At 35.0% G+C, this 19,773-nt stretch overlaps 2 protein-coding genes across 2 annotated transcripts; one reads left to right on the forward strand and one right to left on the reverse strand.

Moving 5' to 3' along the window:
• Window positions 1–4,616: 4,616 nt before the first annotated feature.
• LOC125836046 (uncharacterized) lies at window positions 4,617–6,917 on the forward strand. The gene is made up of 8 exons (XM_049515135.1): window positions 4,617–4,749; window positions 4,876–4,998; window positions 5,080–5,223; window positions 5,308–5,555; window positions 5,978–6,187; window positions 6,319–6,411; window positions 6,487–6,585; window positions 6,666–6,917. The coding sequence occupies exons 1-8, from the start codon at window positions 4,617–4,619 to the stop codon at window positions 6,915–6,917; spliced, it is 1,302 nt and encodes a 433-aa protein (XP_049371092.1).
• Window positions 6,918–9,609: 2,692 nt separating this feature from the next.
• Window positions 9,610–11,304, reverse strand: LOC125836047 (uncharacterized). Its single transcript, XM_049515136.1, has 2 exons — window positions 10,009–11,304; window positions 9,610–9,903 (listed from the first exon to the last, which is right to left on the reverse strand). Exons 1-2 carry the CDS (start codon window positions 11,302–11,304, stop codon window positions 9,610–9,612), a joined length of 1,590 nt encoding a protein of 529 aa, XP_049371093.1.
• Window positions 11,305–19,773: the final 8,469 nt, after the last annotated feature.

The following is a 19,773-nucleotide window of genomic DNA, read 5'->3' on the forward strand; positions in this document are numbered from 1 at the left end:
GAAATTCATTATGAATTACAAGTGAATGGTTGTTAAGCTTTTAAGCCTAATAGAGCAAGTGAGAAAGCTGATTGTTGTATGTTACTACTGAAAAATGAAAAATGATAGTTTTGTTTCATTCTGAAACAATAGTTCACTTGGAAAACTGAGAAATGACTTTTCCTAAAGAAACAGATCACTGAACTACTGTTTTCTGAAACAATAGTTCACTTGGAAAACTGAGAAATGACTTTTCCTAAAGAAACAGATCACTGAACTACTGTTTTCTGAAACAATAGTTAACTTGAAAAACTGAGAAATGACTTTTCCTAAAGAAACAGATCACTGAACTATTGTTTTCTAAATTAAAAGTGAACTATTGTTTACCTATTAAAGCTAATAGAGCAAGCTGAAAAGTGGTTGAATTTATTAAAACTGATCCAAATGCATAGTTACCTCCCACTAATTCCTTAATGTACTATGTATAGAATCACATGTTGTACGCATATTACGCTTTTTCTTATTATTCATATTTAAATCTTAATCTTTTTAATGTATTCTCCAAGGTTATGGCACCTTGTAAGCAATGGATGCAACTTTCACTTGATAATCGGGTCGACCAAGCCTATTTAGATGGTGTGCAAAAGTTTTTGGATTATGCTTTTCAGAGATCAGGAAAAGAGGCTGAAATACGATGTCCATGTTACAAATGTTGTAATACAACATTAGGAACTCGTGAGACGATTGATACACATTTGAAAGTATATGGAATAATTCAAAATTATACTTTTTGGTATCACCATGGAGAACATTTAGGTGAGCTAGTGTCAAACTCTGACGATGAAAATGATGATGAAGTAGAAGGTTATGAGAGTGAAGATGAAGTACATGAATTGTTGAAAGATTTATTTCCTAATGTTGATGAAGCAGCTACCCACGCTGGTTATGAAGATGTAGTTGAGGAGGAGCCAAATGTTGAAGCTAAAAGATTTTACAACCTATTGAAGGATTTGGAGCAACCACTATACCAAAATTCAAAGGCTTCAAAGCTTTCATCTTTGATTAAATTGCTTCACATCAAAAGTATGGGTCGTTGGAGTAATGAGTCATTTACCATGTTATTAAAAATGTTAAAAGAGGAGTTACTGCCTAATGGGGCTGATTTGCCAAATTCATATTATGAGGCAAAGAAGATTATTCGAGATCTTGGGCTTTCTTACAACAAAATTGATGCTTGTACTAATGATTGCATGTTATATTGGAAGGATGATAGCTTACTTGATTCTTGCAAAATTTGTGGTGCATCCAGATGGAAAATGAATAAACATACTAGGGAAACAAGGAATAAAAAGGGTAAAAAGATAGCCTCAAAGAGTTTGCGTTATTTTCCATTAAAGGCTAGGCTTCAAAGGTTGTTTATGTCTACAAAGACATCTTCTCTAATGACATGGCATAAGGATGAAAGAATTAATGATGGAATAATGAGGCACCCAGCTGATTCAATGGCATGGAAGTCATTCGATGAACTTCATCCTTCTTTTGCAATTGAGCCTCGTAATGTTCGACTTGGACTTGCTAGTGATGGATTTCAGCCATTTCGCAATTCAAAAAGCTCACATAGCATTTGGCCTGTGGTTCTTATTCCTTATAATTTACCACCTTGGTTGTGTATGAAACAGGAAAATTTTATCTTGTCAATGCTTATTCCTGGTCCAAATGGTCCTGGAGATGCAATTGATACATATCTTCAACCTCTAATAGAGGAATTGAAGGAGTTGTGGGAAGTTGGTATTGAGACCTTTGATGCATCAACTAAACAAAATTTTAAGTTGCATGCTTCTTTGTTATGGACTATCAATGACTTTCCAGCATATGGAAATTTATCAGGATGGAGTACAAAAGGAAAATTGGCATGTCCATCTTGTAATAAAAACACTTCCTCAATTCGATTGACTAATTGTAAGAAACAATGTTTTATGGGTCATCGACGTTACCTTCCCAAAGATCACAGATGGAGGAATGACAAAAAGTTATTTGACAATACAATAGAGAAAAGGCTTCCACCGAAAACATGTTCTGGAATTGATATACTTAATCAAGTGCAAGATCTTGAAGGGCAACCATTAACAAAGGATCCTAAGAAAAAGAGGAAGATATCACATGAAAAGAGAAAGGATAATTGGAACAAGAAAAGTATCTTTTTTGAACTTCCATATTGGAAATCTCTCTTGTTGCGACATAATTTGGATGTCATGCATATTGAGAAAAATATATGTGATAATATTATGGGGACAATCATGAATGTCAAAGGAAAGACAAAGGACACAATTAAGACTCGGTTAGACTTGAAGGAAATGAACATTAGGCCAGAATTGCACCCTATCCAAGAGGGGAGAAAGTTGAAGTTCCAACTGCGTGCTACACATTGTCGCCTGAAGATAAGCACAAGTTATGTCTTTTCTTGAAGAATTTAAAGGTCCCTGATGGGTTTTCATCTAATATTTCTCAATGTGTAAACTTGAAAGATCACAAGATATCTGGATTAAAAAGTCATGATTGTCATGTTCTTTTGCAACATATACTCCCTCTTGCATTTCGTGGTATGTTGCCCAAAGAAGTGTGTGAACCTCTTATTGAGTTATCTATTTTTTTTTGTGTTCTTGGAGCAAAAGAGTTGAGGATTAATGACTTGAAACATATTGAAGCACAAATTCCCATAATACTTTGCAAGTTAGAAAAGGTCTTCCCTCCTTCTTTTTTTGATGTCATGGTGCACTTGCCTATTCATTTAGCTGGTGAAGCTGAGATTGCTGGACCTATTCATTATCGGTGGATGTATCCTATTGAGTGATGGTTATTTTTTTTTAAATCTCTCATTGGTAATAGGGCATGTCCAGAAGGTTCTATTGCAGAGGGCTACATTGCAAATGAATGCATGACCTTATGTTCAAGGTATCTGCATAGAATTGACACAAAATTCAATCGGCCTGAAAGAAATTATGATGGGGGCATAAAAACATCAAATGGGGGTTTATCTATATTTTGTCCACCTGGAAAAATTTTGGGAGCTAAAGTTCCATGTGAGCTTGAAGCTAATGAGTTGGAACAAGCACATATATACATTCTGAAGAATTGTGATGAAGTCATACCATATCTTGAGTATGGACAGTTCGTTTATATCGTCTTATATTTCTTATTTCCTTTAAGGTGATATCGTCTCTACACGAAATTTATGTTTAACCTCAATTTTGTAGAGAGTTTGCACAAAATCATATAGTTAATGCTCAAAACTTGTCAGATGCAGAATGGGACCGAGAATTTATTGAATGGTTTAAAGATAGGGTGAGAAATATATAAACAATAGATTCAATATTTTAAAATTTTACTTATCGTTCTAAACTATTCAATGTTATCTTGTTTCTAGGTTGCACAATTGCATAAAACAGATAATAGTCGGCTCATGGAAGATCTTCTCTCACTTTCACGTGGTCCTACTAAATATTCAACACATTCTAATGGCTACATTGTTAATGGATACAAATTTCATGTAGAAGATCATGATCAAATGTTAAGGACTCAAAATTGTGGTGTTGTTGTAGTTGGCGAGAATGATAAAAATAGTGAGAATGTTGATTACTATGGAATTTTAACAGATGTAATTGAATTGCAATTTATCTCGGATAGAAGAGTGATTTTGTTCCGTTGTAACTGGTTTGATGTGTATGACAAAATAAAAGGAATTAAAAGAGATGAGTATGACTTCGTGAGTGTGAATCCGAGTAGATTTTTGAAAACAAATGAGCCCTTTGTTTTAGCGAACCAAGCATCTCAAGTGTTTTATGCTAGTGATAATTCCAACAAAGGTTGGCATGTAGTGAGGAAGACTCAACCTCGTGATTCCTATGAGATGGGGAAACAAATGGATGATGAAGATGTCGTAGTTGACTTAGAAAGTCCTTCACAAAAGAAACAAAAAACAACAGATCAATGAGGTTAAGTATCTTTTATGAACTGACTGAGATGATTTCTTTTATTACTATATTGTCGCACATGATTCTTGTTTGGGAGGAGGGGGTCACAAGATTGCTTTCTCCTTTTGATTCTTGATAATAACTTACTGTTAAAAAGTTCTATTCTTGATTACTTTGATTCTATTCTTTAGTTCACTGGTAACTATCTGAAAGACTAATTAGATTATGTTCTTCAGTTTGCTAGATAAAAAGTTTTCTTATACTTTTTCTACTTTTGGCAATTTTTGCAGGTTTAATATGAAAACTGAAAATGAGGATGGATCAATTATGAAGAGTACTATCAAATACTCATTTGTTGCGCCTGGGGCAATTGGAAGAGGAAGAGGACGAGGGCTTAAATCTTTGACATCAAAAGGAAAATTTCCAGCTAAGAGTTTAGTTTTTCAATCTAGTGATCTTGTTAAGCAATACATCCAAGAAGTTGAAACAAGTAAGCTTCTGAATATATGTTGAGTTCTTAATTGCTTATATATCTTTCTTATCTCTCTTTACAGTATATACATATCCTCTCGTCAATATATTATCTTATATCAATTTATCGATGAGTGTTACTTTTCTCCAGGTGCTATTGAGAAGGGATGCCAACAACAACTTACCAACGTCCCAATGTCTTCTAGTCATGAAAAGGGAGCGATAAATGAGAAGTCCATGTCTCTTGAGAAAGAGTATATGCAAGTTAATACTTCATTTCATCCATCTGCCAAGCAAGCTAAGCAATACATCCATGATCTTGAAACAAGTATGTTTTTTCATGACTTGTGTCCTTTTGCTAATTTTATCAATTTTCCTTGTAATGTCAATACAATACTTTGTCAAATAGTCATAGTGAAATTGTATTCAAATAGTAGTGATTTGTTTTATGCAGGTGCTATTGGTAAGGGACGAGGAACAGGACATACAAACTCCACCATGTCTTCTAGTCAAGTTTCTACTCCCTTTCGTTCATTTACTAATCAAGTAAAGCAATGTACCAAAGAAGTTGAAACAAGTAGGGTTTTTAAAAATCTGTTGTTTTTTTATTCCATATATAACAGAAAATAAACACCTTGATCTTTCTGCTCATCTGTAGGAGTTTGTGAAAATAATCTGAAATCTAGTCGAGGATTGCCATTAATCGATAAGAATACCCTGGTCCTTGAGAAAGAGAACACACAAACCAAATCCCCTGGTTCTACTGATCAAGTTATGCAGCCCTCCCAAACAACTGAAACAGGTAAGAAGATTTACGAATCCATGCGCTATCAATATGTAAGATTAAGTTTTATTGCTACAGTTCTACTAAATTATACTACTGTAGGATCATCTAATCCTAGAAAGGTAAAAAGAGTTCGAGGGAGCAACAAGTGTAAAGAAGTTGCATCACTTGAAGCTGGAACGAAGCTGAAAGTAACATTTTACAATAATCGAACGGTTGGAACAAATAGCAATCTATTTTCGAGGCACTTGGGAAAAATTATTCGTGACTGCAATATGTGTCCGCTGGGAGTATCATCGTGGAGTGACATTAAGCAACAGAAGTTCGATCACATGTGGGCAGCTGTTACGGTAACAATTTTGAATTACATTATCATTGTCTTTATATTCAATTTTTTTGTGCTCTATGTTAATGAAAATAGAGACCATTAGAATGGTCTTTACCGAAGGAATTCGTGACATCTAAATAGACAAAAACCTTAGGAAATTTAAAAAGAAGAGCATGGATATCTAAAAGCGAGAACTGAAATCTCAGTCACTCACACCTTAACTGCCATCCAGTGTTAATTACAACATATATGCAATAAGTTTTAGTTTACTGATTCATGAATACATATACCTACTATGTGTATTACAACTTACTTTTCCTAGATTTCCAACATTAATCACTGTTACACATCTTTTTCTTGCTCAATTTTATACATACTTTTGTATATTTGACCGACAATGTTCACTCTCCTTTTTTATTTAAACTCACTTTTTAATTATCGTAGGATAAATTTGAGAGTGTTGACTTGAATGATCATCGTGACCATATATTTGGATGGATGAATGAGTTATGGAACAAATGGAGAGGATACTTGCATGCTACTTATGTGAAAAATAAGCCAATAGTTCAGGCTCTGAAGAATATTCCAAAGGGAGTAGAAAAGAAGGAATGGGAGTGGTTAGTTAAGGAACATTTTTGTTCTGAAAGTTTTCAGGTATGCCTAGTGATCTAATAGTCCATATTTTTGAAGAATCCATTTTGCAACTCAACGTGATATTTAGATGTTAAACTTCTTTTTTAACTTGGTAAGTTTTCTTATATATTAAAGTTTTCATAACAATACAGGCGAGGAGCAATAGAAATGCAGAAAATCGAGCTAAGTTAAAGATGTATCATCATACTGGTAGCAAGCCTATTAGAGAGATTATTTATCAGCAGGTATTATCGAAAAATTACTTTCCTAAAGAAAATATTTAAGAAATGCTCTTTGACATGTTTCTCTTTGATGTAAAGGGCGGAAAAGATGGCAATCCGCCAAATTTGGCAAATATTTTCTTTGAGACTCGTAAGAAAGATAACATGCTTGTTGAACCAGAAGCAATTGAAAAACATGTGCGTTTAGTAAATTCAATATGTAAATTACTTCAAATTATTAAGGGATCTGTTGAAATGTACTTGTATATATTTTGCAGGCTCAAATCAAAGAAATACTAAAAGCTGAGCCATCTCTACCTAGCATAGAGATTGTAGAAAAGTGTTGTGGACCTCAAACTCGTAGTCATGTATTTGGCTTTGGAGGTGGAGTAAAGGCAAAGGATATGAGAGGTGGCACTTTTTCAAAGACTGAGTTACTGTCTGAGCTACGTTCAACTCAAGAGGAAAATAAATTTTTGAATGAGAAAAACAAATCCTTGAATGATCGCTTGTCTACCTTAGAAGATTGAGATGAAAGAAATAAGAAAAATGAAAGAATTCATTGCTGCTCAACAATCGCATAACCCGCATTTGACATCACCCATATCAATTGAATGAATGACCACTGACTTCTTTTGCTTATCAAGTAAGTAACAATATACCAAACTCTATTTGCGGATAGTTGTTTAAGTAGTTAGTGTATGGTTGAACTCTTACGAAACTAATGAAGAGAGGAATGAACAAATAGCATATCCATTATCCTTTTTGAAACTGGAAGACGATAGATTGATAATTGACATGTTTTCCATCAGCTTTTCTATTATTATTGATATGCCTCTTGGATTGATAATTTGTGTAGCTTAGATTAGATTATTGTCATGCTTACAAGAATAAGATTATTGATCATGTTTAAAGGAATTATTCACTTGTGAGGTACTTCGCTTGGTGATTCTCTTCTCTTAGCTGGTGGCTGTTTGACATATTTGTGTTATGATTCATGATACATATCAAAAAAAAAAATTTGTTTGTTGGATTGATAATGGAAAACTGTATTGCTTTCTGAGCATCTGTGATGAACAGAATACTAAAACGTTTCCCTGTGTAGTGGAAAATTTGATGTTTCAGTAGAATGATGACCAGTTTCGTTTACGATATTCTAGTAAAGATGCTGATTTAATTTGGTTGATAAAATAGGGAAAGATGAACTTGTACATCCACTACAAGTAGCTGTGAGATAAAATCATTAGCAAGTTTAAAGTGCTCAATTTACAGAACTAACTATGCATAGTTATACATCCATGATTTGAATTGCAAAGCCAGTATAAGTTCGGTACCGACAACAGTGGGTTTAAAACTCATAGCTCTGCAGATAGGATTTGGATTTGAGGGAAAAGAAGTGTATTATACATTGATTTTTAGTCCGGACAGAAATCTTCCAATCCACAACTCTTCTCTTCATTAAAGCTATCAGGAAATTAAGTGAAAATGGTATATAGAAACTAGTGTTTAAGATATATTATCTCTGCGATGCCAGTTTTTCAGGTGTTGCAGTGTTTTCTATTTTATCCACTGCGTTCATAGGAGAGGTAAGCTTGGATTGAGTGATCATACACTAATGCACTCATATCAGTAAGGCAATCTATGAAATTGTAAAGATCTGAGATGTTGTAAATTATTTCTTTGATGGCTGGATTCAATTCCTTGAGATTCCTCTCATACAAATCACAAATTCTATCCGTTGCTTGACTTATTGACTCGTAATCCATGAAAGTGCGAGTTGCTCGGTTCTGAGATGTCTACATGAGAACAATAGTGTGTCTATTTTCCATTTTACTAATGAATAAGGATTGAGCCTGTCTTTGCTGAAATTTTTAAGCAAAGAATCAGAAAATACGTAAGGAATAAATAAGGGGAACGACGGGAGGCGGTGGCAGCGGCGTCTTCGCCGGCATTAGAATTGTTTAAAAGATTACTACCTTCTTTATCTGTGTAGTTTCCATTTTATACAATACAATAGCATACACACATCTTTTTCCTCTGTTTTTTTACTTTTGTACAACTGTGTGCGAACTTCTTTTATTTTTTGCAGAACTTTGCATAGTGAAAGTAGCCTACATTTTTCTGGAATTTCATGCAGTCTACAGTTCTCTGGGATTTAATCCATTTATTATGAATGCAATCTGTAGACATAGTGAATGTAGCCTACAGTGAATTTAGGCATGAGATTTAACTTCTTTTATTTTCTGCAGAGCTTTACGTAATGAATGTAGCCTAAGTTTTCTGGAATTTCATGCAGTCTACAGTTCTCTGGGATTTAATCCATTTATTATGAATGCAATCTATAGACATTTTAGACTTGGGATACACTATTAAAGTTTTCTTACTGAATTTTTCTTATGTTCTTGCAGCTTGTTAATATTTTTGGATAAACCCTTGGTGAATTTTGGTGTACTTTTGTGAAGATTGAAGCTACAAGTCAAGATGCAAGTTTAGAAGATGCACAAGACCATTATTATTTTTCTAGTAAAGTTACGCAAAACTTGAAATCATAGTTTAGCTCGGGATATTGTTAATTTGCTAAGCTTTTTTTTGTTAAACAAATAGTGAAACACCATGGGATGTTTAACTATTTTTATATTTATATCTGCCTTTTGTATGGAGATTTACCATGGAAATCTTTTATTTATTGATAAAATTTATATTATTTTTGTGAAATGAAGATCCAGAAGCACTGATGCTCAGTTAGAGACCAAAAATGTTGCTCGTCTCTAAAAGTTCATCTAAGACGAGATAGTTTCTTGTCTCTAAATGTTTCATCTAGGATTAGACAACTTCTTGTCCCTAAAGGTTCATCTAGGACGAGGTGTTGCTAGTTGCGAAAAAACAATCTAAGACGATGTAGTTGCTCATCAAAAAAAAGTACTCTAGGACGAGGTAGTTGCTCGTCCCTAAAGAGTAATCTAGGACTAGTTCGTTGCTAGTCCCTAAAGGGATTTAACGACCAGAAATGACTAGCTTTCAAAGAAGAAAATCCTCTATTTGGGATGAGATATACAGTCTTCAAAAGTATTTTGGGACCAACTTTGATTCCGTCTCTAAACTCATTTAGCGACTAGCAAAAGGGACTCGTCCCAATTGACCTATAGCGAAGAAGCATTTTAGGACGGGTCGCGACCAGCCTTTTCCCGTCTCAATAGACTATTTGGGACTAGATTTGAACTTTCAGGGACCATATTTCCCTTCCTTAGAGGCTGTTTTTCTTGTAGTGCAAATAGGACAATCTGCAGTTGCAATAATATCTGAGGAATTCTGGTGAACTAAACCAAGCTTGTGCATAGCATGTAAAGAAGGATGACCTAGTCTTTGATGCCACAACTCAGTAGCTCTTGACTGGTCTGCTGACAATGATGGTCTTAGTGCACCATTAATGAAACATGTATCCTTGAAAATTTGCTTGACAATGTAAAGACCTCCCACTTCTTTACCAATCCCCCTCACCCTGCCATTGTAAAGATCCTGAAAAATGCAAAAATCAGGAAAGAATGTGACAAAGCAGGAAAGGCTCTTGGTTAATTTGGAGACTGAAATCAAGTTATACTTGAAATTTGGTACATGTAATACATTATCCACTCTCAAATCTGCTAAAACATCTGCAGAACCTATGTGAGTTATATCAGCAATCCCTCTATTTGGCATATGAACCGGCTCATTACTAGATCGGGAAAGTTCAACTACATCTTGCAACATATGGATTGAAGATGCTATATGATGAGTAGCTCCGGAATCTATGATCCAAGTTGGAGATCCAAATTCAGTTAGCAAAGAAGTAACAGTACCTGCTAAGTTGATGTGATGATCAGAAAAATGATCATTTCTCTCATTCAAGAGCTCTTGCATCTGTCTGTACTGCTCATCAGAGAACTTAGGTCCATTCCTCCCATATGATTGCTGGAGATACTTGTATTGGTCATCTACAGATGCACCTTTACTAGACCCTGTATATTCATCAACTTCAGATCTTCGATGATCATTCGTAACATTGTTAGCTGAGAAATTACGTTGCTTATCAAAACGCGGATTAAATGGCTTCTTATCAAATTGTTGGGGGTAAGGTTTTTTATCAACATTTGGAGGATATTGCTTCTTCCTAACTTCATCAGTGAAGCTCTTCTTTGAGTCATCAGACTGACCAGGACGCCCTACCAACCAATAACAATCGCCTTGAACATGGCCACCTTTACCATAATAATCACATCTGATAAATGGTTTTTTTCCTTTATAGGCAGGATTTCTATTGAACTGCATAGCCAGTGGTTCTCCCTTACCTGGTAACGCTGGGAATGGACTAGATCTCTGACTCTCATCTTCACTAAGCATGGCATAAGCTTGGTTTAAGGAAGGCTCTATGGTTTTCAACAACAATTGACGACGTACCTGTTCATACGATTCATTCAAACCGCTAAGAAATTGGAGTAACCTTTGCCTCTGCAAATGCTCTATGTATTCCCTCGATTTTACACAATCACATCCAGGTGTAGGAACTAAGGCATCGTACTCAGCCCAGAGCTCCCTCAATTTGGTGAAATATACAACAATAGAATCAGTTCCCTGCGATAGTGTAGCAATTTCCCTGTGCAATTGAAAAATCCAAACTCTGTTCACTTTGTCAAATCGCTCTTTGAGGTCTTCCCAGACGAGATGAGAATTAGATGAATACACAATTCCACTGAGGAGAGAAGGAGAGACGGTGTTCATGATCCATGATAATACGATTGCATTGCAGGTTTCCCAATCTTCATGCAATTCATCACTGAATTGATCCTTCTGGCAAGTGCCTGTAACAAAACCTAATTTTCGTTTAGCTTGCAACGCAATTGTCATGGAGCGTCTCCTTAAACCATAGTTTTCCGATCCCATCAATTTCGTCGGAATAAGCACCGATCCAGGGGTATCGGAGGGATGAACATACAACGGATGTGTATTTGTGATTTTCTCAGCGACTGATTGAAATTGCTGATCAGTGACGACTGTTTCTGATCATGACTCCGGCATTGTTAAAGAATACGATCAACTGATCAAAGATGAAATACGATCCCAGTTACGATTGCTCTGATACCATGTTAATTTCGTAATCTGAGCCACATCAATGGCAGAAATCTTTCAAGTAACTCAGAGAAGAGAAAGGAAATCAAATTGTTTCATTCAATGTAAAAATTGTGAATCAATGCAAGCTTAGTATTTATACTAGAGTTCCTATACAATTATATCTAGCTCATCATTTTGTTAGTTACAGATCCTAACAGAATTTAATCATCTAACTAACACAACTATCTAACTACCTCATCAGTTAACTAATTCCAATAATAACTTTTCTCGAAACAGTGTTTCAAAACCCAAAATTCCTAATTTCAGATTTTTTTCGATCAACACAACAAGCTCACACTTTAACATCTACCCTACATGTCCTATAATAAATCAACAGATAACTTTAACACCCATTATCTTTTCGAACAAACTCATCTAATTTAATAAAAGAGAAATCTTTAACAAAAAATTGTCTTGTAACATAGTATAAATTAAAAATACTTGCATTTAGAAGGTAAAACCTGAGATTAACTTGAAGGGCTCTTGAATTCTTAGCCAACTAAAGGAAGATGATATCCAATACATGTGATGACGTCTGAGAAGGGGTGGGTGACAACTCATAAAATCTGGTTGTGCCCTCGAATATGCAGATAATTAAGCAATAAACCTAAAAATAAAACCAAACAATAAAAAAGATAATCAAAGAAGAAGAGTTGCAGTTTGTGCTTGCCTGGTTTTTTATTTATTTATTAAGCAAGCAGAGAAAAAGAGATAGAGACATAGAAGAAGAGCCACTACGTGTTTATCCAACAGCAAAATGTAAGACACTATCTGAATGCATATCAGCTTGCTAGAATGGAATGACCAAAATGCCCTTATTTTCAAATTTAATGGCAAACAAGCAGCCATGTTGAAATGTTTGGAAACTGTCTCTTCTATATAAGAGAAAAAAAAAATATGTATTTGGATTTGTTAGAATTTCATATTTTAATACCCCCATGGTCTACGTGTGTGCATAGTTGTTCTCATAAAAAAAAAAAAAATTATAGCAAAGTTTAAGAATTTTACCACCGCCATACGGCCCATACCTAAGTCTAACCTTACTAGGAAACCTTTCATACACAGACAGAAACTTTCTTTCCATAATTTGGTTCCATTATAATTTTTCATAATTTGTAGTAACAATATTTATGTTACCAACTTTTAATATCTATAAATTATACTTACGTTGTGGTTAATTTTCAATTTATCGCACCATCAAGTCCAATGTCAAAATTGTAATCTATTTGCTTTTTCAGAAATCACACTCGCAGAAGTATCCGATAAACAAAGCAAAATCCTGATTGACGAAAATTAATTTTTGAAATTGGTCTCTAAATCTGGCGGTTCTTTTCATAAATATGTGCAGTCTCACTAAAAAGTTCATAACTTGGTGTAGCGTCCAAATGATAAGCGACTTGACTCTTTATAAATTAGACTTTGAACGCTATGGCATATCCAAGAATCTAAGGTAAAAATCTTTCTGGGTTGACAGGAGTCAATTTTTGAAGTTGGCCTCCAGATTTGTCTTTTCTTCTAATCACAATTTGTATGGTCTAACCAAAATGTCTCTATCTTTGTGTAGGAGAAGACAAATGGCATACCGCTTGATTCTCTAGTGAAACTAGATTCAAAAGGCTGCAACATACCAAAATTTCATTGGAAAACTCCACCAGGACGGGCTGCAATCAATTAGGAATAAGTGACAAGTAAAAGTGAACGGATGGATTATTTTCATAAACCTCCCTTTAGATTTTCTTTAATAACACTGATTTCTCTTGTGATTTGAGATATTACACTAACCTCCCTTATATGGATATTTTTGTAACATAATTTATTTAAATGATAATTTATCTATGTTCTTCCTCATCTACCATTAAGACAAATTGTAACACCTCGCTATTTGAAAAACTAGAAAGAGCTAGAATTAGAAAGAGTCATTTTTGGAAAGAATGAAAAAATCTGAAAAATTGGTTAAGTTATGTTGAGTTTGAGTTTTGGGTCAACTTCAAACGATCATAACTCCTAGTTCAGGGTGAGTTAGGTGTGCTACCAGATACCGTAGGAAAGATCTTTGAATTATATTTCCAACGCCGGCGAGTTTGCTCAATTCCAAGTTCGTATGAGGGAGATTTATCCATTCAAAGTTGAACTATCTAGATAAGGAAAGTCAAAACCGGATTTTAGAAGGGTATTATGGTCTTTTCACTATCCAATCATTTAAATTTCATTTTTGGTAATTAAGTTGGGGTCTAAACTGATTTGGTTCAATTTACGTTCATAAAAAAGAGTTAGGGTTTTGAGAGAAGAGAAAAGAAGGAGAAAAGAGGAGAAGAGACAAGGAATCGTCAAGTTCTTGAAGAATTGCTTGTGGATTTCGTCAAGGGGTGATCCCTACGAGGCATGTGAGATCACATAGCGTTGGGTTAGTTCACCCGGATTTCGTCAAGGGGTGATCCCTACGAGGTATGTGAGATCACATAGCATTGGGTTAGTTCACTCACGCGCCAACCATGCTTGATTCATCGTAATTATGTTCTTGAAAGAAGAGTTTATGAGTTCTTGATGAATATTGTTGAAAGTTTCGTTTGAATCTTGATTGTTGAAGTTGTTGAGAAGTTCTTGAGTTTGATTCATAAAATTAGATGTCGTTTTGAGTAGATTCTTGCATATTTTGATTATGTAGTTGAATCTAAGTGTTTGAGGAAAGATCCAATTGAATTTAGAGAGTTTAGAGTTGAAAAACGACCAAGAGAATTCATCAAAAATCTGGGAAAAGGGGTGGGGCACCGCGCCACTCAGAGCACCCCACAAAGTTCTCTGTAGTTTGGCCTCTAGGGTGCCGCGTCAGCCAGAGCACCCCATGTAGTTTCAACTCTGGCGCCCCGCGCCACTCAGAGCGCCAAGTTCTCTACCCTTTCCCACTTCTTTCCGTTTGAGTTCCCTAGCAACGTACCTAAGTTTTCTAGTTGATTTCTACACTCTAAGGTACGTCTAAACATCATGAAATAATCCATAAACATGAGATCATGAGACTTAAATCCATAATTCAATTTAAGGAAAGTTAAGAGTCAAGTCAAAAGAAGTCCATAGAGTTCTCCAAAAGTCTTTTGCAAATGTTTTAACTTTGTTTTAAGACTTGAGTTTTGAGTTGAGTAAAGAGTAAAGAGTGAAGTTCATTTCTTCAAGAAGAGTATATCGGGACTATGTATTCCCAAAGAGTAAATGTTTTCACATTTAAACAAGAGAGGAAACTCTGATTTCCAAGAGAGCCTTTGAGCATCGAGAAATTGGTTTCTCACATTTTCAGAAGCTATCCGTAAAGCTGGTTTTCAACAATCAAAGGTTGATTATTCCCTTTTCACCAAGGCGAAAGGTTCATCATTCACAACAATACTTATCTATGTTGACCACATACTTCTCACAGGAAATGATCTTCAAGAAATTGAACACATCAAAAGGTTTCTTCTCAAACGCTTCCACATTAAAGATCTTGGAGAGTTGAAGTATTTTTTAGGTATTGAGTTTTCTTGTTCAAAGAATGGAATCTTTATGTCTCAGAGAAAATATGCAATAGACATTTTGCAAGATTCAGGAATCTTAGGAGCAAGGCCTAAAAAGTTTCCAATGGCGCAAAATTTGAAACTAACTTCTACAGATGGAATTGTACTGAATGATCCAACAAAATACAGAAGACTAGTTGGTAGATTGATTTATCTCACCGTCACAAGGCCTGACATTGTCTATTCTGTTCGGACACTTAGCCAATTTATGCAAGAGCCTAGAAAACCTCATTGTGATGCTGCTGTGTGAATTCTCAAATATATCAAGGGTACTCCTGGTCAAGGTTTGTTATTTCCTTCCACAAACAATCTTATTTTAAAGGCCTTTTGTGATTCAGATTGGGGTAGTTGTCGAGCCACAAGGTCTGTCACAGAATACTGTATTTTTCTTGGAAATTCACTTATCTCATGGAAATCAAAGAAACAATTAGTTGTTTCTAGATCATCAGCAGAGGCAGAGTATCGAGCTATGGCGAACACTTGTTTAGAACTTACATGGTTAAGCTATATACTTCAAGACTTAAGGATCTCAAATGTGACTCCTGCAAAACTATTTTGTGACAATCAAGCTGCCTTACATATTGCAGCGAATTCAGTCTTTCATGAGCGAACAAAACATATTGAAATAGACTGTCACATAGTTCGAGAAAAGTTGCAAGCAAAACTAATGTCCTTCATATGTTCCTACACACTTTCAATTAGCAGACATCTTTACAAAGGCTTTGGGAAAAGATCAATTTGTAACAATGCACAACAAGTTGGGATTTCATGATATTCACTCTCCAACTTGAGGGGGAGTGTTGAGAAATACATATCTTCTACATATATTCTTGTATATTTAGTTTCCATATTAGTAGATCAAATTCCATTAATTGGGGATCACAATTTCTTACCTAAAGCTAGGCTAGATTGATTTGTATCAAGCTGTATATATATCAAGCTGTACATATATCATATTGTGAATAAAGAAAATCACTTCAGCAAAATATATTGTTTTCTCTTCTTTTCCAAGAACTAATTTACGTCGATTTTTAAAACTAACAAAAATTGACGGACATGACCGATTGTCCCTCAGTATTATCCATCCTGTCCATTGATTTAATGAAGACAAAATGATGCACATTCCGTGGATTTTCCCCAATTAAAAATCAAACACTTTTGACAAGTGAAGTGACTAGATAGGAACAATGCTACTTTCGAAGACTTATCAAGTAAACGTATACTTATATATAAAGAGATGCTAAGTCAAAGCTATTGAGGTCTATTAAACCGTAAAACAGTTGTAGTTCTATATAAACACTCTGTTAGTAGGAAAAGAAAGTAGAGCAATAGTGGAGATATGGGGAACATTAAGTTTTTGTTGTTAGCATTTTTTCTTATAGCAATTGTGGCGAATGGTTGTTGGGAGGAAGAGAGAAGTGCACTCTTGGATCTTTTGACAGTAAGTTCAAAATCAAATTTTATTTAACTTACCCTTTTTCTTTTGAAATATGAAAAAAATGTTGTTTTTTTTTACTCTAACATATAAGCATTAAGAAATCTGAGCGCGTTGGAGTTCTTATACTTGGAGAGATGTTCTTTAAATGACAACTTTCTCGCAAACATTGGACAAATGACTTCTCTTAAATTGTTGAGTATAACTTCTGGTGGAAATAATGGCACCCTCCCTAATCAAGGTAGTGTATTTTTCTATTTTTGTCCTAATGCCTACATTTCATGAACATAGGGTGTGTTTGGCACGAGATAAAATTGTACTAGAAAAACAAGTTCCTTAAAAATGAGAAAAATAACTTTGTATATGACATTGCACGTTGAGTATAGACATATCGGAATCCTCCAAGACACCTCATCTTCATTTCACCCTGTAGTCCCATCCCACCACCGCACTCCTCACCTCGCATATACTATATTTTGTTTTTAAGTACCGAACAAAAAAAATAAGTAACAAAACTCACCTATTTTCCTTCGTCAAATACACTCATACACATAATAAAACAGTATAATAAGGTTTGGCTTATTATTGAATTTTTTTTAGCTAAATGAGTCTTGAACTTTTTTTAAATATATATATATAGGTTGGTGTGAACTCAAACACATTGAAGAACTGGATTTTTTAAACAATAATTTTGAGGGAACACTGCCTTCGTGTCTTGGAAACTTTACATCACTTTGATGGTTGAGTTTGGCTGGGAATAACTTACGCGGTAGCGTCACATTCTATTTGGAGGAGACTCACATCACTTGAGTACCTCGATATTGCGGATAACCAATTTGAAGATCCTCAGTCATTTTGCCAATTTTCCAACCATACAAAATTGATCTATTTGAATGTTGTTGTTCATTTTGTATTTCTAGAATACTTAAGAACAAAAACTTTGAATAACTTGATAACAAACAACAAAGTAGAATCAGCCAGTTTAGAAACAATATACAAAATATTTTTCTTAAAGAAGAATATCGAGCCTACCGAATGCACAGTGTCCCCTTAAGGAAACATGGTTAACGCTCGGCTAATTATGCATATCAAGGAGGAAGAATCCTACTAGAGACAATAATCTGGGTTCAAGTGATTCTCTGATGGAGACAATAACACAAAGTTCTTTCATTCTGTGATCAGTTCTAAAACAAAGAAGCTGACAGTCAACTGGATTAAAAAAGAGGATGAAAATTGCGCTGACAACAATGCTGATATTTCTCAAAAGGCTATCATCTTTTTTGGAGAACAATTCACTGATACTTCTATTTTGTCCAGGGATGTCAGAAGGTTGTGCTTGAAAGATATTTATGTGGTTAAGGTTCAGTGGAGACGCTGTCCAATCGAGGAGGTTACCTGGGAGATTGAGCATAAGTTGCGAGTCTAGTATCCCCAACTGTTCGAGCCGTCAGTTACTTCTTGACTCTTTATTTTTGAGGACGAAAGTCCTTTTAGTAGTGGATGTTATAATGATGACCCTCTAGGTTATTTTCTTTATTTCGTGAATTTAATTTTTAGATTACAAGGAAAACATCCAGTTGACATTGGTCACGGTACTCATATGGGAAAGCCGGCTGTGTACTTCTCAGCACAGATCTACGTAGTCAATCTTGTCGTAGGGAAATTAACCAAAGGAAAACCAAGCGGGGATGAGTTAAGGAAGCTTTTCAATAGCCACATTCCTTTGAAAGGTACTGTGAACATTGCCTACTTCCATCCTAATGACGTTTATATAGATTTCACAAACGAGCTAGACAGATTTTTATAACATATATACTTCTAACCATTTTCACTTTGGGATCATACACCATGAAAGTCATTAGATGGACCCCCGCCTTTGTCCCTGAAAACGAAACATCCTCCACACCCGTGTAGATTATGATCCATATCAATTGTCATAGAATAAATTCCATGGCAATTGATACTAATTGGATGGATCTTCTTTAAATGACAGCTTTCTAGCAAACATTGGACAACTGACTTCTCTTAAAGTGTTGAGTATGACTTCTGGTGGAAATAATGGCACCGTGCACACCCAAAAGATAGCGGTTGCGGGCTTACCTTGTCATAAAAAAAAATACGTATATTTTTGTAGGTTTTCTACTTTTTGGTATACTTGTAGTGTACGATCATGTTCATTTCCTTGAATTTCAATAAAATTACTCCCTCCGTTTAAAAAAGAATGGCCTAGTTTCCTTTTTAGTTTGTTTCTAAGAGAATGACTCATTTCCTTTTTTGGCAACATTTTAACTTCAACTTTCCACGTGACATGTTTAAGGCCACAAGATTAAAGGGCATTTTGGTACATTTGACATAACTTTAATTTAGAACCACAAGATTAATTAAAGGGCATTTTGGCATTCTTTCTTTTATTAAACTCCATTCCGAGTCAAACTAGGTCATACTTTTTTAAAAGGAGGGAGTATTACTTTATCAAAAAATGGTCCCTTCATTGCATAAACAATTGTTGCATTATAATTCCTCCATAGCTAACGTGCAAATTAAACAACCCTTTTGTGTCATAAGCTAAGGAGGCAAGTCATCTAAGAAAAGATTAGTGCGGATGTTGTAGTTTAAACCCTTTTTTTATATTAACATTCTGATTTCTATTGACCATTAAGAGATTTAATTTCGATTTTCAAGTCTTGTTTTCTACTGCACGTGAATTGTGTGTGTCTGAAATGTATGATGACAATTTTCATGCTATATGCAAAAAGCATAGAGAAAAGGAGGTCATTGCTTTTATCAGCTCACCTTGTATTCGTGTTGACTGAGAATTGATGTTCATATGGAAATTTGATATGATTGCTTTAGCTTGGTAGTTGGAACAGTTCCTTCTGAAATTACCTGTGAAATATTGATGTTAATCAGTTTGATGTCTTATTTGTCTCTCAGCTTATGTCTGATTTAGACCTCACATTTGTTTCTATAAGAAACTAGTCAAATATATTTTGTTGGCATAATATATAAATGTATCATTTAACTTGACTTCATTTTATATTGGGAAAATGCATAAGTACCCCCCAGCCTATGTCCAAAATTCCTGAGACACATCTAACCTTTACTAAGGTCCTATTACCCCCCCTCCCCCGAACTTATTTTTTAATTAATTTTCTACCCCTTTTCGGCCTACGTGGCACTATCCTTGAAAAAATTGTCAACACGCGTTGGACCCACAAGATAGTGCCACGTAGGCCGAAAAGTGGTAGAAAATTATATATAAAA

The sequence above is a fragment of the Solanum verrucosum genome, unplaced genomic scaffold (genome assembly GCF_900185275.1).
Source record: "Solanum verrucosum unplaced genomic scaffold, falcon-dt-bn FXZP01000208.1, whole genome shotgun sequence".
Taxonomy (NCBI): Eukaryota; Viridiplantae; Streptophyta; class Magnoliopsida; order Solanales; family Solanaceae; genus Solanum; species Solanum verrucosum.